At 36.3% G+C, this 24,038-nt stretch overlaps 1 protein-coding gene across 3 annotated transcripts in view; it reads left to right on the top strand.

The window, feature by feature from the left end:
• XRCC4 (X-ray repair cross complementing 4) overlaps window positions 1-24,038 on the top strand; it is a 187,311-nt gene that overhangs the window by 75,636 nt on the left and 87,637 nt on the right. For all 3 annotated transcript variants that reach the window (XM_062599841.1, XM_062599842.1, XM_062599843.1), the window contains exons 4-6: window positions 7,494-7,660; window positions 13,352-13,504; window positions 14,174-14,277. In XM_062599841.1, the coding sequence (XP_062455825.1) occupies window positions 7,494-7,660; window positions 13,352-13,504; window positions 14,174-14,277 (424 nt within the window). The remainder of the gene's footprint in view (window positions 1-7,493; window positions 7,661-13,351; window positions 13,505-14,173; window positions 14,278-24,038) is intronic.

Genomic DNA, 24,038 nt, shown 5'->3' with positions numbered 1-24,038 from the left:
TTAATCAGTTGATGTGGAGCAAGTATGAAGGCAATTTATGTGGAAGATTTGTGCAGTTTGTAGTAAATCCTGAGGGGAAAAACAGCAATTGCTTATATCAGCAGATTTTCTTCAGAATAGGTGGCTGTCATGCCTTCGTCAAGAAGGGAGATATATTTTTCTTTGGATGAAATAATGCATTTCTCGTAACATTACTGGAGGTAAAGGCAAGAGTGGAGAAAGGCAGGAATTTTTTCTTCAGTTTGATTTTTGTAACTCATGAGCATATTCTTATACTGACTGATGTAACTGGCAAGATTTCTTGGTTGTTATGGGTACTTTGTAAGTTTTCGAGCTTCCTAGAGTTTGCTGTTACAAAAGCAACTTCTGCTTTCACATATTGTCATCACTGTATTGTGCAAGTCTAGTGTAGTCAGTTTTTTTACCACACCCAGGGATGTCATGGTTACTGTTGAATGATTTCCCTGGAGATAACAGTGGCACAGCTTTAAAAAATCAAGGCCACTCACTGATTGACTTAGGAAATAAAAATGGTATAATGCTTTCCAGATTCAAATATGTAACAATACTTCCTTTGTGTAAGCAGCTGAGTGTCAGCATCATCATTTATAAGTCATATTGTTTAACTCTACATGAATTTTTTGACATTTTCTTCTAGATGTGTATGAGTTTTCATAGTTGAAACCCTTCCTTTTTTTTTTTTAATCAAAGTCTTGATTCCATTTTAGATCAGAGTCTGTCCTTGTAGAAAGTAGACCAAGTTGCTGACATTTAACCAGTAATAACAATGGTAAGTCTATAAATATTTAAATCTTATTTGCCAGAAATTCAGCTCTCCAATGAGGAGAGAAAGTTACTGTCTCTTACACAGCCTAATTTAATGCAAGATGCAAGGGGCATCTTTCTTTTAAGTTACCATAGCATTGGCAATGATTCAGTGTTGTTCTGTATGATGTGGCTAATCTCTAAGTGTCTGATAAAGAATCTACTTTCAGTACTTATCATATGTAAGGTCACCATTAGGTCACTTCTGGAAAGTTTGGCTGGTAGTTTTTAATGCCTTATTGTAGCAAAACTTTCTAGGTATAAATCTATGCAAGAGTAGAGAAATAAGCGAGTAAACCATTGGTTTAGACAACCATAAAACTAATTTTGCTGGATTTTTTGTGTATTTTCTGGTAAATCTAGATTGTTTGAAATCCTACAGATGTGACGTAAGTTCAGGTGCAATTAAGTGCTATCCTAAGGATTTGTGTGTGTGTGCGTGTGTGTGTGTGTTGATTTGGCTTTAAAGATTTATTAAGACTTTTTTTTGATGATTGAAAACGTACTGTTTCAGACTATGGGCTCTGTAATGATGAAAATAAATACCCTGATTCTTCCTCCATAGTTCCCAAAGAGCCCATTGAATGGGCATGCTAGGTAACGTGGAAAGACCATGTTTTAGTAAGAATCTCTGTCCTAGAAATATCTGTCCACTGTAGCTCCCTCTTAGTATAGGAAAGGTGCTGAGGGATGCTCAGGACAGGGCAATGACCAAAGGGTCTGTGTTACATCAGTCTGTGGGGCTTTACTGCCTCAATGCAGGGATCACATCTGCTCCTGCAGGCTGCAGGTCGTGATGAAGATAGTAAAGAGACTATGCAGCTGCTCCATGCTGGTGGGCCAATGTGGATGTTTTTTTCCCCTCACATCCTTCATTGATATTTCCCTGGTGAAAGGACATTTGCTTAGACACTACGTTGTGGGAGGCAGCAACTGTCTGCAAGTATGTAAAACTTACTAGCTGTGCTAACCCAGCTGATTGTTAACAAAGTGATTGAAGTAGAGTGCATGGATCTCCGAGTCCCAGGCCAAATTGTGTAGGAAAAGTGGAAAATAAGTGAAGTGAGTTTGAGCAAATTTTGTTATAGGCTATAGGTGAATTCCTGCAATTAAAACTCCATGAATTAGTTCACACAATAGGAGAATTTTTGTTTCAAAATCGGATCTAGAGTAACTGCAAATACACCATTTGTGAAAATGATTTGTAAAATTATTTTCGAAATAGAGGAACAAAAGCAAGATGTTATGGATGAGGATTTAAGTATATAAAATAAATAGAAGACAGATAGCAATATACAGCTGCTGCTGCCTGCCAGGATGAGAGAGAACAAAATATGGATGTCTAAATCAAGTGTCAGAGTGGTTTCTGTGACATAACATCAAGCTTATAGAAAGTATATAACACCCTAAATAAATTTTGGAGACAAATAGATTATAGTGTTAAAAGGAATTGTCTGGGTTCTCAAGTGGTATAGAAAGAAATCATGGCCAGCAATGCAAATGCAACGGGAAGTTTCAACGTGTTTTTTCTTTCTTTTTTTTTCCCCCTTGTAGACTGATATGTCAGAATGAAAACTTATTGTTGTTGGAAATTAGCCCGCAGTGTTAATGTCTAGATTCAGATTCTGCTTCGGAAGAGAGCTCACAGAAATAGTTGTTTAAATGTCTTTCTGTGCCTGACTTCTAATACTTACCGCTGTATCTATGATACTTTCAATGCTAGGGAATATAGTAATGCCAAGGCTATATAGCGTATTTATGCATATTTATATATTTTGAGCAGAAAATGAAAATTAATTTCACCACTGCTATAGAAACAAGTAATTTTTCATATAGTTTTAAAAATTTCCATAAAAAATGTTTTGATTCACATTTTAATGACTTATGTATTTCCTGAGTGAAACATCTCCCTATAAACATCATTAGAAACAAAAATGTTTCAGAGAAGTTTCCTATTTTGTTTCAAAAAACTTTCTGTCTTATAGTTGAAGTAGCTGCTTCTTCATCTGTAAATTATAAGGCAGTCAGTATCTGAGTGGGAAGAGAGGTGATGATGGGAAAACAAGTTTCTTCATAAGCTTTTAGTTTGCATTTTTATTTCTAGCTTAAAATATTGGTGTAATGGGTAAGTTCTGAGTATGATTTCTGATGAAGGCGACATAACTTTTTAAATGGTTCTCTATTCATCTTCATCTTTTAATATCTTTAAGTGTTGCTTTTTTAAGGAGAGCAGTTTATCAGTTACAGTCAGCCTGTTGTCCATTGAGACCTCTACCAGATCTGGTCATTCTCTGTATGAATGAAGTGTTTAGTGCTGCACTGTTCTACATAGTATTTTCATGAATGATCTGAAAGAGGAAGTAGAAAGTACATTAATTATATCTGCAGATGACACACAGCTAGAGAGAGCTGCAACAGCTGGTGAATAGCAAGAAGTATAAATTGATCTAGAGAGACTTTAGTAATGTGCAGGAATTAAAAAAACAAAACAAAAAAAATCAGCCTGAAAAAATTGATAGTTAGTACACTTAAGGGGAAAAGTGATCCAAATCGCAGATATGCTATATTTAAAATCAGTTTAATAAAGTGTCAAAGTTCAGCTTTCACTCATGCAGTAAGGAAGATCTATTTATCTTCAGTTCTTACTTAGTTTTTTTTTTTATTATTATTATTTTTTAGTGCTATCTTGACCTTTAATCATTTCTGCTGGTCTAGCTAGAATTATTTCCAAACTCACTACAGCTGTATTGGCAATGAAGGACAGTATATGTTCCTCATTTTAGCTGCATACAAGAAGAGCACTATTTTAAAACAAAACCCCTCTCCCGCCTTTTCTTTTTCTGACTTCTTTTCAAACATTTTATTTTAACAGAATTTTATCGTAATCAGTGCTGCAAATTACAAGTCTATCCTGAACTTAAAATCCTTAGATCTGAAACTTTTGTTATTTTGTCTATCTACTCCTTTACCAGTTTGGTTTCCAGTTTGGGATCCCAGTAGGACTTCAGAATGGAAGAGTCCCAAGACTTCATTTTCTTTATATTGTTTTATGAATGCTGTGATACTTTAGAAATGAAATGAATTTGGCTGCTTTTTTGGCTTATCAGTCTCTCAGCTCAAGGCTCTTTACAGGGGCAAATGCCAACCAGTTATAATTTGTTCAGATAACGTTACTATTGTTAGCAGTTAGCATTTCTGTTTGTTAAATTGGCAGTATAGTAGCTCATTGTAACGAATAATTTCGTATGGAACACGCAGGGAAAAAACTCTTTTCAGTATACCTTGTATACTGATTCTGTATGAAGAGGGCAAAGCAAAAAACACACATCCAGTATCATGTTGCTTTTGGGTTAATTAGGGCCTTATAACCTAATAAACCTTGCATGTTTTTCTTGCACTGACCTGCTGGAGGTAGCTGCAAGGTAGCCAGAGTAATGTGCTTCTGCAACTGTGTTCTGTTAACATTAGATGATGGGGGAAAAAATATGGAGGAATAGGCATTTTGCAGAAGTATCTTTTTTTTTTTTTTTTTTTTTTTTTTCCCTGCTGACATGCGAGCACCTGCCTATGGAAAGTCTTGCTTTGCTTACCTTTTGTGGACCTTCTAGAAGCAGCCACAATCATAATATATGAGACATGGAAATCATTGCATTTAAGTTTCATATAAGAAAGTATATAAAAGTTACTGCTTTATGAAGACTAAATTCTGTCTATTACTGTGTTGGTTGGTATGCACACGGTATAAGGAGTTGCTTTCAGTTCCAGCATTGTCACAGTAAGATTGGACTTTGAAACGAACACCTAGAAAGACAGCCAGCTAACTCAGTGCGTCTCGCTAGGGGTGTAGGAAATCTGGCCAGCACCTCCTCTCTTGCCGGCACATCAGCAGTAGGTAATCAGGCTGGAATGCGTTTCTTGCCTCTGCTGTCTGCAGTGTGACCTCTCCCCCGCCTCTCTTTGGAGAATTCATCAAAAAAGATAGTGTGCCCAGAAGCCTGATTTGATTTCTTCCTTTTTTTATTATAGAGGATGCGCTTTTTCCACACAGGCCTTCAGAATTCTTTTTATGAAAGTGTTCCCGGAGGATGTGTTTTGCAGTTTCAAAGCTCCACTTTACACTAGCAGAATTGATTTATACAATTTGTTTAAATAAGAGACTGGGTTGGTGTTTGCTTATAATCACATACTTTTGAAATGTCTAGCTGTGTATTTAGCACAGTTTTGACTGAGTAGAACCAAGCTTTCAGTTGAAATGTGTTGTCATTCTCTTGCTTTAGGAGTATTGATATTTTATTGTCTTGTGCTGTGTAAACTGTAAGTTGGACAACGTGACTTTGTCCTGATTATTTGCATTTGCCTTATCTTAATTGATTATATTAAAAGTACAGGGCAGAAGCATTTAGCTTTTCTTCCTATTGCCTCTGCAATATAAGAATGTGGAAGACTGCATTTCTATTTATCTATGCTAGTGTGCTTCTCTATCTCTGTGGCTAGAATTTAAGTGTGGCATGAATTCTTTATCCATATAGCTTGGTGGTGGCTTGCAAGTGATGAAAAACAGTTTCCTTTACACAAATGTCCATCTTTGTTAATGCTGTCAAACAGCAAGTGTGATATCCAGGGAATACACGTCACTCTGTGGGTTACTGATAATGTAATCTTATTTCCAAAAATAAATCAAATGCATCTCTTATCTATTACAGTTAACTATAATAATCAAATGTACATAGGCTAAAGGAAAACAGTATGTTACAGACTGTCCACATGAATTTAGAAAAAGTCAGTGGCTAATCTGAAATTAAACTTTTGGTTTTGCCTTATGTGCTGATAAAATTGCCTTACCGAAGAAGCTCGTGATGATTTCATGGGTAGTTGCAGAGCCTCCCACAGATAAATTATCTAATCTAGATTTAAGAACTGTTACTTGTTTCAAATAGTACCTTTAAAATCCTTGTGAGCAGGTTTTTACACAACCTTTTTCAGCAAAACTTTGCAGTGGTTAATTACACTTTTTAAAAAGTGCTAAGAAATACTTTTTTTTCAAGGATAACTTTTATTTAATTTATTTACTTGCCATGTGTTCCTGAGTAAAATGGACTAATGTGAGGAGAAAAGCGAATGAAATTTGATTTTTTTTTTTAATTTTAGTAGGTGAGATACAACAATTCAGATCAAACTCTTCCCTAGCATGTACCACTTGTGATTTTTTTAAGATGTTATTGCCATGTCGTCTTCAAGTCAAAAAGAGGAATATAATTAATTACACAGAGAAATACCACAACAGTTTTGTGAATGCTTTCAAAATCTCCCAGGTTCCCTCCAAGCATTCCTCACTAACTCTATATTCCAGCAAGTATTTTCAAAGTCAAGTCATTTGATGCTTCCATTCCTGAAAAATCTGCTTCCATAATAGTTTAAGCTGACCAAAATCCAGATCATGTGGTCTAGCCCAAATTGCTTGTCTCTGTATCAGCTCCCTGAACTAGCTTTTTGCCAAGTCAGGCAAGTAAATGGTGGTGCTTCCTTAATGGAGGAGCAAGCATGTGCTGCTAGTCTTGGAGAGAGGTGTCAGAAATGTGTTGTATGGCTTCTGAAGGCTTAAAAAGCAGTGGAAGTGCACCTTAAGATAGTTTATATTCCCCTTTGTCTACCCTCGTGAGAGCACCAAAGGCAGTTCTTTCATCTCTGCTTTGCTTTTCTTCAGATAGTATTTGGGACCCTGTTCAAGCAAGCCCAATATTCTCTTCCTTTAGCTGCCTCAAACAGTCACCATGAACATCTTTGTCAGTCATCACGAGCATCTTATCTTCACTGTGCTTTGAATGTTTATAGCTTAGTTGATACTTATTTGTGCATATTGTTTAGCTGTTACTCCCCGAGCATTGTAGAAACAACAGTCTTCTGCCCGTCAGAACAAATGTGTTCAGACTACTTGTACGTTCTGTATATCATCTTCATTGTTCAAGAAATACAACTGTTGATTCAAGATCCTGTCCTTAAATCTCACTGAAAATGTTGGTGTTACCTGTTTCATTAGATTTAGGTTTTAAGAATTTGTGACTGAGCCCTTACGGAGAAAACCCATGGGATAGATTTCCTTTTTTTGGGTATATGTAAAGATCATAGATAGGCATTTATAAAGTTACTTTAAATCAAAGAGTTAATATTTATTTTATATATCAGTAGTATTTATGTGATTGAGTTGCTGCTGTGGTTCCTGGGAAAGGCAGTAAGCTAGATATTTCTTTGAGCAGGTGGCAAGAACAATGTTTTTAGTATAAGGTTTTCAGTTCCTGCGTTTCTGCATTCCATCAGAAACGCCTCTTACCCAAAACATTTAGTTGCACCTTTGTACCGTTGACTGCACTCTGTTCTGTACCAGACCAGGTTGCTGCTATAGCGTATTGCATCTCTTTTCGTACCCATCATAGGGTACATCAGTGCTGACGTCCTGTGCTTTTTGTATGACGGGTATCCATTAACATGTACTAAGTGCATAGAAAATTGGCATGTAAAATGGCAAATTTATTACAATAATGTTTTGAACTGAAAGACTAACATATTCCTTATGTCTGTCCTAATAAAGCTTGTGTCTATATTTTTCAGAAGCGGGATTTTGTGACCCTTCTAGTACTGGTGAGGTAACTCACTTTTTCCTTTTGTTCTAGTTTAGACTTGGATCTCTGAAGCTGCAGAGAGTTTCGAGGCCGGTTGAAGTGATTAAAGAGCTGATTGGCCATTGCCTGGACTGCTTAGGAAGACTTCAGGCCGAAAATGAGCACCTGCAAAAAGAAAATGAAAGGCTCTTCAATGATTGGAATGACGTGGAGAAACGGTAAGTTTAAAAGCATACTCATAGGTTATTCTCTAGAAACTCTAGTACATACACTGTTGGTGCAGGCTTTACTGATGGGCACTGTTCAAGTTATATGCTCAATGAAGCACACACATTGTGTGTGCTTTTCTCTTCAAAAAGTATTTTGAGCCCAGTTTCTTACAGCCTAGGTAGTTGTGGTTGTCTTCCCTCTTTCAAGGAGGTAACTGGTAACAAGGCTTTTCAAATAAAGATGCTTTTAGCTTTATAGAGTGAAAAAACATGATGTTTTCTGTAAAATCCTCTTTTTCTTCAGCAAGAGGGCCCTTTTCTGCCTCTTAATCCCTGTAATTCTCATGGCTAACACTTTATTATTTTTGTTTTTGTGTGGGAAATAACTTGTCAATACTTAAACTGTCTTGTCAAAGCAGCCAGAACTGAAGAATGGGTATATTGTTATGGGAAAAAGTTCCATTATTTTGTGAGAGTGTAATATTTTTAATTCCAATTGTATTTATAATTTAAATTGTCTGCTGCTGCATTCTGATATAGTTATCTACGCTTATTTTAGTTGGTGAGCATAAAATGCACGGTGTATGCAAGTTGGAGATCTGGATTAAAGAAAGTAGCTAATTGGTGTTAATTTACCATGAAAAAGAAGAGCTGACTTTGGGGAGGAGTTAGTTTTGTTTTTCCCTCATTAAAATAGTCAGTTTTTCCTGACTGTGTTGTCGACAAGCATATGGCTGTCCTAAATAGTGTTTTATTGCCTAGCAATGTAATGAGCAATGGTGTATTGTATAGCCAGTGTGCTGTACTGCATTACACGCTAATGTGCAACATAGGCATTAGTGCTTGTATCAATTTCCATGGTGGTGTGGCACTTGTAAAGGGCACCCCTAAAGAAAAATTCACGATTGCTTGACAACCTACGCTCTCTGTGGCCATCTGTTTTAAGGCTTCTGAAGGTGGTGGCTTCTGCAGTGTGTTTATATTTTGAGTTGTTGAAACATGGCTTTTCAAAATAAATACTGAATGTTGTATTGTCAGCAAGCTTTCTCTGTGTCCTGTAAACGGACAATAGAAGTAATTTTCATCTAAATAGTGGGTTTTTTCTTTCTTTTGTTGCAGCCTAATCTAGCCTGCTGTATCTCTTTACTCTTTTAGCTCAAATGCTGGGCCTACATGGTTGCAAGATTCTTAGGGAGAGGTTTTGTTCAGTTCCATCTTTGGTCACTAGCTATAGTTTCAGGCTGCAGCTTCTGTGTTGCATCCAGCAATGAGAGGTGAAACACCGGAGAGCAAGTTTGTAGATGTGGGGAATAGCACTCCTTCTTTCTCTTGCAGCTCAAGCGTAATCAGCCCTCGAGTTTCAAATGTTTATGTCCATATAAAGGCAAAAAACAAGAGAAGGCCAAAAATCCCTTTGAAGGCGAATTCCCTGCATCCTCGTACTGCTAAATTGTTTGTCTAGTCTAAGCTGTGTGCTTTCTGATGTGTTGAGAGTGTTTTTGGCAGAAGCAATAACTCTTAATTTTCATTGTTTTGCTCATCCTGAGGACCTAAATGTAGGGTTTTGTCTGGACAAACATCCCTCTGTTTTTAGGAGATGACGCATGCATGAATGGCATACGTATGAGCCTTACTGGCTGATTAGACTGCATAGCACCAGACCTAAAATAAAAATCCCTAGAACACTAACTAGCAAGATCCAAACAGAGATGAATTTCACTGAAGTTACATCACTATTGTCATTAATAAGGAGGTGAAGTAAATTAGGTTCTTGATGTCCAGCTACTTTGTGCTACATAGAAGAGCTTTTTTAATGCTGATGTATGGAGAATCCTGTTGTGGTATGTATATATAGAAATTTTCAAAAAGATTATTCTGAAAATGCTGCAGGTGTGTGCCAGTATGCATGTGCATGCATGCTTCAGAGGTGCATGGGTTGAAATTTCAAAGCAGGATAGCCAATGCTTTTATCTTATATGGATAATAATACTCTTCAGCAAAATAATTCCTTGACCATTAGAATAGAAGTTAAATTTCTGATTTGTATGTTGTTTGTATCAAACAAAAAATTGGTATAGGCAAACTGTAATCAGAACAGTTGACCACAACGCAAGTTGACAGCTTTAGTGACAATATACCTGAACCTCAAACAACTTATACAAAGGCAGGCCTTTGGTATTTTGTATTTTGATACTTGAAATTTCCTCTTCAACATTAGCTCCTTGAGATTCAATCCACCATTATTAATGGTGATGGGGAAAGGCCGGACCTAAAATGGAATAAAGAGGTAACGTAAGAGTAGTAATTATTATATAGCACTGATGACAAGCATAGGAAACAGAGATGGTGGAGCTGTTTTTTTTTTTTTTGTTTTGTTTTGTTTTGTTTTTTTTTTCCCCTATTATGTGAGGGAGGAGAAAATGTGTAAATGTCAATAACTTGTGTAGGTCATGTACATGCTGGAGTGTGTACAACCTCTACATGTTTGGGCAGAGCTTAAGAACTGGACAGTTACCTTACCTTCTTAATTACAAATTCTAACCATTCTTACATCTAGCTGTTCTCAGTAGGCTGTGCAAGCATTTTGACTGGTATCAGTTCGAGCTTATCAGGCACATTAAAAGCGTAAATAACAGAGAGAGATCTAAGCATACAGAAACTAGAAAGCATATGCAAATCAGATTTGCAGCACAGTAGCCATTAACTTTCTTTTTTTGGAAGTTCATTTATTTTTCTTGTGTTTGAAAGACGTCTTTCAAGTGAACAGCTTCTTTATTTGGCCTGAGGAGCTGATATTTCAGTGAGACAAATCAAATACAGGCACAAGCATGTGACAAATTGCAATGAAACGTTGTTTTTGTAACTGATGAGGTATTGGAATGAAACCTAGCTAGCTTTGCTTTGTGGTCACGTAATTCAGGTAACACATGCCTGAGTGACTTCTAAAGACTATGCAGCTTTACAGCCAGAGCCACCCCGCGCTCCTGCTATTGTATAATTAATGCATCCCTGCTCCCAGACAGCAGAGGACTGTTGCTTTTTACCATTTTGTTTTTATGTACTGTACTGTATAATAGTCATGTACTGTATAATAAATTATAACTTGCAAATACAACATTAATTTAGTATTATTTCACATTAATCCTTCTGTTAACCGTTATGCTAAATTAACGTCACGTCTCTAACTGAAGAATGTATTTACGTATGAATTCCTTTAAACAACAGGAAAATCTGAAAAGGTTTTCAAGTAATTCATTTTACCTACAGTGTCTTCCATGTAATAGTTAATAAAACAAACAAACAAAAAAACCCCTCTTTTTATTCTGTGCCTGTATTCTGTGTATCTATTTCCAGATCCTGTCCCCAAAGAATCACAAAGTTGGCCCGATCACGCAATGTGTTTCTATACTGTAGTTCTTAATGTCCAGGTAGTGTCAACTTTACTTCAGTGGACACCTACAGAGTTATATGAATTTTCATCAGTGGTTATCTTTCCAAGATTTAAAGGCCTTACTAATACTGTCTTATGTATCTTCTATGTATTTTCTTGGCCAAGTTAGGAAAATGTCTCTATTACTGTAACTATTTAAACTAGCCTCAGCTGCTCTGACACTAACCAGCTCATTAGGCAAAAGAAAAAGAACAGTAGTAAGCCTTTTCTTTGATTAGTATTGTTCTGTATGTTGGAGAAGGGCATTTTCTGAATGATTTGATAAGCCAAGCTTGCATATTTTGCACAAAAATATTGTTTCCTATTTTTCTGTATACAGCAAGAATTAATTTTAACCATGCAAATGACAATTTAACCAACAGTTTATTTTCTTTTTTTTTAAAAAAATCATGTTTTCATGCCAGAGGTCTGTTTGATAAGTGGCAATTCCTGTCCTTTTCTTTCTTCCTCCATGAGTTGGTCAAGGAGCTTTGTGTTAGGACTTACGGTTCTTTGTCTGTTGCTTTGGTGTTTTGTCTGTTTGTACTCCACTAAACAGTTAAATTTTTCTGTTTATAGGTAGAAAGTCTCCTGGTAGTTGATTAGTACGTATGATCTTTCATTTAGGAATTATTGAACCCATCTATATGGTAATGATGTTCTGCTATTTGCATTTAAATTAGATGAATTATTTATCAACTATCAAACATATTCCTAAAGCGTAGGACTGTAGAGTTAATACTTCATAAAATTATTTTCTATTGTCTTTTTTCTTATATAAGTTTTTGATCTCCAAACAAAATAAACAATATTTATATAGGAAATATGTTGAAATTTTTTTATTTTAAAATTTGTTATACATATGCCTTCTACACTAAAGGCATGTCCTCTAAACTTTTTTTTTTTCCACTCTTGCATAGATTCTTTCTTGGTGGAAAGAATCTTGTTTGCAAGTTACTACTATTTGGTATGATAATATAATTACCACAATCATTAAGATTACCAAGATGTATATTTGATTCCTTGTTGTTTACTGATTTTGAACACAGCTATTAAAATGTTTGGATTGCAATCCAGACACTAAAAAGTTGTGAAATACAAGAAATAACTCTATGATTGTAAGTCACTTGTTTCATTTAGTGTGTTTAACTTTTAGTGTTAACATGTTTGTTTATATTCCATGTTTGCTTTGTTTATGAAACTGTATATAGACATATTCTTATTTTTGTATTTTCATTGTGTTTAATTTTCTTGAAACTGACCTGCCTACAGATGCACACCAAGGCATTAAAAACTGAAGAATTTTTTTGTTCTGAAGATATTAATCAAGAGCCTTAAATTTATTTATTTGTTTATTGTATTGTAAAAATTTAGTCCTCCACCAATTAATTCTTGATTAGTTCAGGGGCGGAAAAAAAAAGTTTTTATCTAGTGATGGGCTGCAGGTGTCCTAGGATCTCAGCTGTTTATCTGTTCAATTCAAAATGAAATCCACAGCATTGGATTTGTTAATATTACATTTGTTTGAATGGTCTTAAGGAATTATGATTGCCTTTGAGTTCTGCTTCAGAGGTCTGTCAAACTTTGCCAAGAGCTGGTTTCTGTATCTTACTCACCCAAATGGGACATGCAGGGTTGTTGATGGAAAATGATTGGGCTAAAGTCCAAATGTCACTCATAACTGCCTCTGGAGTCCTGACAGTGGCAAGAGCTCTGAAACTGTCTGAGCTGCCAAAGTATTTGCTGGGCATATCGGCTTGTGTTGGCACGCTTTGGACTCTTATTTTTTCGTCTTTTTTCTTTTTCCTGCTGAAATATATTTAAACAGCAAATCAGAATATGCAGGCCAGATTTGAGACCTGTCAAGTTTAATCATATCTATTGTAATCTCATTATGTGTATCCTGCTAAGCTATACCCACTGTGATATATTCAGCTTTGAAACTAAAGAACACTTGCTATTTAATTTCGGGTTGCCTGAAAAGCATGTGTGTAAGAACCCTTAATAAAAAGCATGAAGAAAGCATTTTCCCCTTGGACGTATTTTTTTCATAGCCAAGTTCATTGCCCATTTCTCTGAATAAAGCTGTTTCCGATCTCTTTCAGATACAAGATTCTAGGTTAGTTGCACAGTTGTGCATGATGTGGTACAGGAATTCCTTTAAGAGGAAGACTGGCCTCACTACAGAACTTTTTTCCAGAAAAAACAGATAGCTTTAAAAAGAAATGATATGATGTGTGAAGTAAATGACAGTTAATTTTGCATTGTAGACTGGAAAAATGTGTGGAAGCTAAAGAAGAACTAGAAGCAGATCTTTATAACCGGTTTATTCTAGTACTGAATGAAAAGAAGGCAAAGATAAGGAATTTACAGAAGCTGTTGAATGAAGCTAAAGGATCTGTAGCAGATCAACCATGTACAAGGTATTTGTTAATTCCTGGAGTTACTTAATACCATATCTGATGTACGTGTTGGCTTAGTTTCCATTTCCTAGGCTGTGAGGGTGAGTGGTGTAACAGTTCTTTCATGGGTAAATGCTTGGTTATCCAGACCAATAAATTTAATCTTGAAAGCAAAGGATTCTTTGGAGTGTCACTGCAAATAGCAGGCTACCGTTTTGGGTTCCGTAGCCAGGAACTAAATATTCACTGAATCTCTCCTTTTCTATTATTTCCTCTTAGGATGCAGTTGACTTTCCCAACACAGTGTGTATCTGCCATTTTTGTAGGTGGCATTTAAATGCACTTTCCCTCAATTCTTTGATTCCTTTTGACATTTGGGAAATGTAAATATCCAAATACTTGTAATATATGTATCTGTATTGATATACTTTTATTTTCAAAAAAATCCAAAGAAGATATATCATTTTAATGATACGATACACCTTAATTTATCTGTTAATTTCATCTCACTTTTTATACCTTCAGCTTAATTATCTATTATTGTCTGTCTTTATATCTGAATATTATAAGCTGTTCGGCATATACTGTATTGACATGTATTCCTCATCTTTAAGAGTGCAGAAATAATCATAAATTTGTTACAGAAATAGTAGATGGAAAAAACTTTTTTTTCCTTTCTTTTTTGGCTAGAGATAGCATTGCTACAGATCAGACGGCTACAGGGAGAGAAGAGGAGTATGAAGGCAGCACTGATGAGGAAAGTGAAAATTTAACACAGTCCTCATTACCAGCAGGTAAGAGAGAATGTATTGTCACTGGGGAATTTCATGGACAGGCAAATTACTTTATATGAATAAACCTTAATGAAGACAAAATACTACCTGACAAATTGCCCTGTGACAAGCCAACCTGCAAGCCTTAAAAATATCTTTTTGAAGCAGAGTGTAGTACTGACGTTTTCAAATTAAAAAAGGAAGTTTAAAAGCATGTTGCACAAGTGAAGGAACTGTCATTTCTTTCAAAATGACAAATTACAGACTTTGCAGAACTAATGACAATCTAACAATATCAGAACAATCAACAATTCCATTTTAAATTTTAGGAGTCACGTGTACACAGGGAACTACTAAAATGTAAAATGTAGTTCCTGACGGTTTAGGTGGTGGTTAAAAAAGAGCAAAGAGGGGAGGTTTAACTGCAATAACAAGAGCTGTGCACTCATTCTGCATTACATAAATGGAACAAAAATATATTTATAGCAGAATTAATTTTAATTTGCCAATGAATTTTTAGCATTATGAAGGTGCTCATAAAACTTAATTTGACTTAGTTTTTCCAGGATTGGAGAAGAGTTAAGTGAACGGAGTACAGCAGCTGCCCGTTCTACAATATGATCTATATATAAAAAAACCTGTGCATCTCATAACGTTTTGGCATATTGTACCAAGTACTTGGAATATATAGGATGAATGCCACCAAAGCTTTAAATGTGATGACAATTGCCATGTAGTTATTGTGAACTTTCTTTCAAGTTTGCTGATTTTGCTATGGGTTCTTTCCCTGGAGCTTTCCATTTCTACTATAGGTAAAGGCAACTACTTATTACAGCCATTTAACCATGCATATCAGGGACCAGAGATGTTCAAAACCTTGATATAAGTGCTATTCAACTTTGTAGTTCATAGGAGCAGGTTTCTGGAAAGATTTGTAATATAATATGCAGCAGACAGAGCTTCAGATAGATATAGAAAGATACTCGCACAAAAAAAGCTGCAAATATTGAAAGAAATTATTTTCTGTTATAATGCGCTCTTCAGTTCTGAAATCTTTTACTTTAAAGCAACATTTGGTCAGTTCAGATAATACTGTGAAAAATACTTTATATTTTAGTTAAAAGGCACAGTAAAATGGAAGGTATTGATTCTTTTGCTGGAATTCAGTAAGCCTTAATTATGAGACCAACAAAAAATACCTCAAGCAATATTGAATCATGAGGGACTGGACTGAGTGATCATCAGGATCATAGGGAGAAACAGCATTTTTTTTTTTTTTTGAGATGTAAGAAATGTGCCTTCTGTTGCCTTTGAGAGATTAAAATGTTCAGCATTTTGATTGCAGCCAAAGAGTTTTTTCAACTGCAAAATGTGAATAGAATATCAAGGCTATAAACTTAATCCTTTGGGTAACATAGTCAAAGTTTTTACAGAAACAACACTGTCATGAACCTGCCTAGTGAGTATCACTCTAGGTCAGATGTTGTTCCATGATGTTTCTCTTTCTATAGGAGTGAAAATGAGGTGATAAGTTTAAGAAAGTTTTAATAGGTATTGGTGAAAGCCACAATCAAGAAAAAACAGTCATAGTTTAGAAACTATGTAGGAGGAAAGTGAAAGCAGGTATATATGCGTTTGTACAGATAAGTAGATAAAAAACAAAGAAATGCTAATGTTTTTGGATGTGTGCATGTCCAAAGATAGAAAGGAGGAAGCTGCTGTTAGTTAGCATAAAAGAAAAGTAGCAACTGCAGTAAATGACTAAAGAAAGCCAAAGAATATAAAGGCACAAATCTCAGGCCAGGAGATAGAAGGCCAATAACTAATCATCAGGTTGAGAACAATTGAGAACATATATGCAGCTGTTACTGGCCTTTTAGTGCAATGACAAAAATTCAGTAGTAATTCTGAAAAAATCAGGCATATTCAGCAAATATTTTTGTTCTATATTGGGGGGAGGGAAGCATCTGTAGTCTGTTATGACTTGCTTCCATTCTCATAGCAAATAAGGTCACATTTAGCAGCAGCTACAAAAGCTAGATATTTTAGAATTAGCAGGTCAGGATTCTATGAGCTGCAGAATTTAAAAAGTGGGCTAAGGGTTTTGCTTGGCTACCAATGTTGATTGTTCTAGAATTTTCAGGGCACTGAGGGCACTGCAGAGGATTTGGAAAAAGCTTTCCAATATTTACAACACTGAAAAATCATAGAATCAGTAAGGTTGGAAGGGACCTCTGGAGATCATCTAGTCCAGCCCCCCCGCTCAGCAGGGTTACCTAGAGCATGTTAGACAGGGTTGCATCCAGGCGGGCCTTGAATGTCTCCAGAGAAGGAGACTCCACAACCTCTCTGGGCAACCTGTGCCAGGGCTCCGTCACTCTCACAGGGAAGAAATTCCCCCTCACGTTCGGGCGGAACTGATGTCAAATAGTGGAGCAGGTCTACATGAAGAAAAATATTAAGAAAAAGAGTAAGAATTATTAATTGCAGTTGTTGTAAAGATGTAGAAACAAGAGGTTGCAAACTAGGTACTTAAAATGAGATTACCAGCTGTTTGATAAAAATAATATTAGTGAAATAATAGGCTGTAAGGCATTGAGCTGCAACACATTTTATTTAAGAAATTGGAATAGGAAAATTAACATAGCACATGATAAATAGATTCTGAAATGAGGTAGTTTGACTCAAAATGTAATTGTAAATGGAAAGTTATCGGTCCTTGTATCTGTTGAGTGAGAGTTTGAAGGTAATTTATATAAACCTGTTTGAGTTTCATGATATGCTGGCTATAAACGAATTGTATTCATTTTAATATTATGCAATACTGTGATCCCCAGTCCTTTAGTAGCTAAACTTCACTTGAGAAAGCTAACAGTTTCCCAATCTGTGCTCGATCTAGCCCCTTCTCCTGTGTAGAGTTGGGTACCTCATGGGATTACCATCACCTTCCCTGTGCAGACCCATTTGAACAAGTAAAGAGCCACTTGGGTAACCTTTGAGCTCTGCTCTATGTTACGCCCTGCTCTGGGAGTGCAGCAATGTCCTCTCTGGCGTTGTAGGGAGCCAACTTAGGCTTAGCCATGTTAGTTCAGTTGGTCTCTCTGCCTAACCGATTAGGAGCCTATATCTTCCCACGACACCTGCCTCACCTGGCAGGCAACCACTGCTCTAATGTGAGACTACTCTGGGCAAAAGAAGGGTATGTAAGCAGCAATTAAAAAAAAATGAAAAGACATTGGCAGTTAAAATAAAGCTGTTTTGCAGAGTTATGGCGAAAGGGACCATGTGGCTTTGAGTAGAAGGGTAGGATTTGGCCTTCTATTGCAGTGTTGCATCAAGTTTGGACACCCACATTTGAAGAAAGATGTTAAAAAGTAGGAAAGGATAACATGATAACGAAGGGACTGGTAAATGACTTAAACAAAATACTATGAAATACTGAGAAGAATCTTGTATCATGATATGCATGGTCTTAAGCTATAGAGCAAGAAGATGCGATAGCAGATGATCTTTTGTCTGGCAGATAAAGATGTTTAGTGAACTTGAATATCTGGAATTAGATGAAGACAAAAAGTACACATTATTTCTGATAGGAAGATTAACTGTTAGAACAATTTGGGACAACTTACTGTAGGTAAGATCTTTTTATAAAAAGATAAGATTTGGTAGATAGGATAATTAATTGAAAGAAATCCACAGCCTCTGTTATGTCAGGCACTGGGATTGGCTATTACTATGCTAGCTTTTTTTTATCTATAACATCAGATGAATTGCAAAACAGACCCATTTCATGCATCTTCTACAAAAATGAGGTATTTTACTTGTGCATGAATTCTCAGCAAGACTGTCAAATAGGTTTTCAGCCTCTTCATCACAACAGGCTGCATTTATCTATTCAGCTTCATTCAGATAAATTTTATGTCTGGATCTTTTCCTTACAATAGTAGTTAACCTGTAACCTAAAAGTTTACCTTAAAATTTTGTTTTTTGGTGCTTGCAGTACCATTAATAGATATGATTTATGGTTTTCTGTTTGACTGCAATGTCTGCTTCATGGCTTTAAGCCAAAATCAACTGCAACATGGTAGTTTTTGTCTCAAACCTACACACTGTTGTAGTTAATGCTTTCTCTGCTATAAAAGAACCAATTAATATTGAATTAGTAGGTATTTTGGTATGAAACAGACAAGAAAACTACTGGTACCCATAAGAAGTGCAAATTTCACAAATAATGCTATATGACTTTCTGTACAGCAGCTTTGTCCACTACGCCATGTGCATGGGGGAAACTTATTTGGAATAATGGTTAGTACTATTGGTGTGAGACTGAAAAGAAGACAAAACGTTCACTGCAGTTTAATAAATTCCTAAGCAGCAGCTGTATATTGTGTGCCAAGGTCTTGTAAATGACTGTGGCTGTTTCTGCTATGGAGAGGAGGACAAGAAGAAAGTCCTACTACTAAGAAGTACTTCAGAAGTGGAGAAGCATGAGTATTTCTGGGAGGGAGAAGCAGATGGGTTGTTTGTTTTGTTTACCCCAAGGATTTATAAAATTCTAGCTATGCTGCAAAAAACCCACAGATAGAGTTGTCACTTTTGCTACTACTATTTTGACTGAATTCCAGTAACTTCGTAGATGCCTCATGTTTGAGGCTGATGATACACTGTGTAGTGCTGTCATACTTGTTTCCCTTCACCACCACGTTTTGCACCACATCTAGTCTTGTACTTCAGCACCTTAATGAAAGGTTAGGGATTTTGTTGTGCTGTTCTGGTGCCTAGCATTTTGGGGTCATCATTCTTAATTAGGACTGCTATGTTCTGTCATAGCAGAAGTAATTATATGCACACAGATGAGAAGCAACTGGAGTAGGCTTGGAGAAGATAACATGTTGGTTGGAATAAGGAAAGACTTAAAGTCTAGTTCTTTTCATGTTCTATTGTTAACAGGAACTATATTAAAAAACAAACAGCAGTGTTTGAAAGAGAAGGGAAAGTTGTTCCTCCTCCCAGGAGCATAAAGAGGCGGTAGGGACTGTACTCCATATAGTTGTGAAGAATAATCTAACAGGCAGAAGGCAAGGAAGGGAACAAACCAGGGAAGAATAAGTTTCTAATTTATTGTTGTTATCATCAGGAGCAATGTGAGAGTTGAAAATTGGGTGTCAAAGACTAGAGAGCATGTTCTAATCACCACTGATGCTGGAGTGAAGCAGTACCTCAGGTTTGAGAAAAACATTTACAATGGGTAACTTTTATTTATTCTAGGTAGCTTGTTTTCTAGTTGAAGACAGAGTATTTGAATGGTGTCTGCTATGCTCTGTATCTCTAGATTTCCATATCAGCATCAGAACGTGTTTTAGGCTGCTGTGCCATTCAATGGAAAGGAAATGTTCACTTTTATGTTCAGTGCTATTATATGTGGCTGCCTATTGACAAAATGAGGTGCTGGGCACCAATTTACAGTCAGCTTTCTCTCTTTTTTTATCTTCTCTTGTTCATTAATTCCTTAGTTATATTTCATTTTGAAATCAATGGTAGTTACTACTCTTTGGGGTAAAGGTCTGGTCTGAGTTGAATGAAATTTAGGTTAAGTGAAATTTTTTATTCTGTATTAGCTACCAAATGTAAGGAAATATTCTATAGTAAGTGAATCCTTCTACAGTTATACATTTCTACATGTTTGCTTAGGAGCACAGATTCAGAATAGGTTCTAATAAACTTGCTATAATACCCAAAATAAATAAGAGGAAGCACCTTGCCATTTCCCACTGTTTTAATGTGCAAATGTTCTCATCCTCTTCGTTCAAGTTCTTGCCTTGGGGATTACATGTTGTGCCTTCAGGAGTCTATGGCCCTTTAAATTTAATTAGTTCTCTTGTGTAGTCCAAACCACCAATGGCTCGGTGCTGCTGGTTAATAAGCTTTGATCAAAGTTATTAAAAAACTGCCTATTATAACAGCACCCAACTGCGCTGTTGCAGCTAAAGTTCCATCTGTCAAAGCTTCTCTTTTAAAGCCTATTTTAAGGAGTTTTAGAACATGACTATTTTAATTGACTTCGGGCTTAAATAATTATTATTTTTTTTTTGTCAAGATATAATTAGAATTGGTTCATCCCAAGGAATAATCTCTCCATTCTCTTTCCCTTAAAGTCATAGATACATTTTTCTTTTCTTCTGATACAGATCTTTTTTTTTTTTTTTCCTCCCTTGTAACCTGATAGTTTAATACCTGTAAAACACGACTTTGCAGAACTACTTCCCGTCTCTGTTATATGAGATGTCATGGTCCACATACAGTCACAGCACAATTTTCATATATCAGTATTTTTATTTAAAGATCATGCTGTCATGTATATTGTACTAGGAGGGGGATTAATAAGGTATTGCTTTAAAATATTATCATAAAAATTATCAAAACTGCATACATCTGTGCTTCTTAGTTTATATGCTTCAGTATATGAAGTAAGGTAGTTAAATGTGCTATCCTCTGAACAGGTCATTACTTATTCTACTGAATGAAATGATATAATCTCAGTGACATAATTTTAATAGATTTATGCTCTGAAAAGACTTGCAGATTACTGAATTTTGTGGTTTATCAAAAAAGTAAAATACTTCATCACTGTGCTGTAGTTTGGATGCAACTACTTCAATTAATATCACATCAATAAATGTTCCAAATGATAGATATGAAAGAACATCGTATTCATATTTCAAAAGCAAGCTGTAAAATTTTTAAAAGTAGAGATAGATAAAGCTTTGCTTAATAAATCATTTTCAAAGTAAGTGTCTTTACAAGATTTAAGTTAAATCATAAGACTGTGATTTTGGACTCTTTATCAGACTCTACTTCCAAGATTAATGCACTTCCATGAATACTGTTGTTTTCTCCACCTAATAAGAAAACCATTGTCCATAATGCAGCAATACGTACTTGGGACAGAGGTGGAATTATTTTATATTTTTTCTTTGGGTTTAATATATCCGTGCATATGACAATGCCATTGCCTCTCTTAGAGATAAACTAATTTTTTTTTCAGGTTTCGTCTAGAAAACTGTTACCAGAAAGATCTGTGTGCCAAATCCCCCATTTAGTAAAGAACGGTTATTTTAACATATGCTTCCAGAGTTGCTTCAATGATAACACTAATCCTTAAAGAAAAACACAGATTTGTGTTTGAAATAGCTAATAAGCTATTTTCAGCCCCAGGCTTGTACTATGAGATTTGGGAAGTGATTTTTAGGGAGACAGGCATGCATTATTCTCTCTCTGCGTCTGTCTATATCAGCAGAAAATTCCAAAACTTACAGAAGAATACAGTCGAATTCTTCTCTTTCTTCTTGAATACCTGATTTAATAAAGACAATAAGAAGATGTGAAGGAAGTATTTTAACTTCCAAGACAAAGTGAGGAAACAGAGCAATTTACAAGTTTTGGACTTTGGTGAAGAGTAGTTTGAGATTGGTCAGAAAAATATAGTTTTGTGAAGACTTGGGCAATTTGAAAAATACACATTTTTTAAAAATGAGTAGTTAGAATATCTAATGAGGTATTAATGAGAGAACAGAAAAGAGGAACAGATGACAAAGTTCCACTCATTCCAAAAAATCAAAATCAAATCCATTAAAATTAACAGAGATACTTCATTATCTTCTTCCACATTTCCCCACCAAGGAAGCAGATGAGTTACATGTTTGTACCCAGCTTACTGGAATTATGTCCCCTCTACTTTTCTTTAAAACCTATTGTACTTTGTTATAACTTGAGAGCCTAAAAGTTTTAAGCAGCATTAGTTGGGGGGGGGGGGAATAAAAAATAAAAAAAACAATCCAAGAAGAGATAACAAATCCTCTTTGTATCTAAATAGTATACATATGTATTACAGAATCAGTAAGGTTGGAAGGGACCTCTGGAGATCATCTAGTCCTACTCCCCTGCTCAACAGGGTCACCTGGAGCGTGTTAGACAGGGTTGCGTCCAGGCGGGCCTTGAAGATCTCCAGAGAAGGAGACTCCACAGACTCTCTGGGCAACCCGTGCCAGTGCTCTGCCACTCTCACAGGGAAGAAATTCCCCCTCACGGTCAGGCAGAACTTCCTGTGCTTCAGTTTCTGCCCATTGCCTCTTGTCCTGTCACACGGGACAACTGAAAAGAGTTTGTCCTCATCCCCTTGACACCCTTCCTTCAGGTACTTGTACACATTGATAAGATCCCCCCTCAGTCTCCTCTTCCCCAGGCTGAAGAGGCCCAGCTCTCGCAGCCGTTCCTCATAGGGCAGATGCTCCAGCCCTCTGATCCTCCTCGTAGCCCTACGCTGGACTCTCTCCAGTAGCTCCATGTCTGTCTTGTACTGGGGAGCCCAGAACTGGATGCAGTACTCGAGATGAGGCCTCGCCAGGGCTGAGTAGAGGGGCAGGATCACCTCCCTCGACCTGCTGGCAACACTCTTCCCAGTGCACCCCCAGGACAGCATTGCCCTTCCTGGCCACAAGGGCACATTGGTGGCCATGGTCAGCTTGTCATCCACCAGCATTCCCAGATCTTTTAGGGCATGAACTCTGTGCTTGTTTAGCAACCAGCATGATGGTCATTTATTACTGATAGGGACCTTCAGGATTTGCTGTAATAAAAAGAATGATAACAGTTATTCTTATACCAAAACATACTTCAATGCATATATTATGCAATATCAACATTATGGAATACAATCTGTAGTGACAACACTGGTTTCAAACTTGCTGATGAAACCACTTTATCGCACAGCTTCATTATGTGCTTCATGCCACATGACTGCTCCAAATAATTCATTGAGTTGCAGGTCATAAGTTGGTTCACCAGAAGGTACAATCAAAAGTTTACTTTGAAGGAAAGTTATTTTGGAAAGGTAAGGCCAGATTTTCTGGTGAGGGATATTTTACTTTATTGTGAGTGTTACGATTTAAATGCCTTTGGTGTAAATACTCATCAAGTCTAATTTAATGGGGATTTTTTAATTTATGTTCAGTTCACACCTTTCATTTATTCATGATAGTTTTTTTTAGGCACATTTGCAAAGGTATTTGCTTTTGGTGTATGAACAATTTTGCATAAATATGTAATTCAGAAAGGAGGCAAGGCATCAACGTATTTAAGTATACTTCATGTTAACCTGAAGTAAAATGGAACAATTTAAAAGAAAATAACACAATGCTTTTGTATTCCCTTTCCTCATGGAAATATGGGCATATATGAAAAGAGTTGATCTTGGGTTTAACGATATCAGCTCTTAGAGAAGTATCCTTTCGTCAAAGGGAAGTATTGGTCCTTGAGAAAAATAGCTCCTGCAGTGGTACTGATAGCAAGTTTCTATAATCCTGAACATTTGGATAAAAGGCCTTATCTTGAGCTATTGAATAGACTGCATATCAGTGGCAGCCAACAAAGACCGGACGCTGTTGATTCTAGCAGACTAGAGAATCTTGTGCTCTGTGAGCAGCACACTGAAGCCAAGTTCTCTGGAATGACTTGAAACCTGTGACTGTATGCACATTTTAAAAGAGCAGTTCTCATTTTCAGATGAATATCTTCATAAACGTCATGTTTTGTGTGCGTTTTGCTGTGGCTGACAGTGACCCAAGCAATCAAAAGCTTCCTCTGCTTTTTACTTGCACTGATTTTAGGCACAGGGACAAGCTTCCCCTTCTGAATTTTCAGTGTTGCTTTCTTTCTAACAAAAATGCTGGAAGGGTAATAGTGTGATTGTTTGCTCTGACCACCTGCATAACAATGACTAATAA

Source organism: Rhea pennata, chromosome Z, assembly GCF_028389875.1.
Source record: "Rhea pennata isolate bPtePen1 chromosome Z, bPtePen1.pri, whole genome shotgun sequence".
Lineage (NCBI taxonomy): Eukaryota > Metazoa > Chordata > Aves > Rheiformes > Rheidae > Rhea > Rhea pennata.
This window is presented reverse-complemented; position numbering and strand designations above follow the sequence as displayed.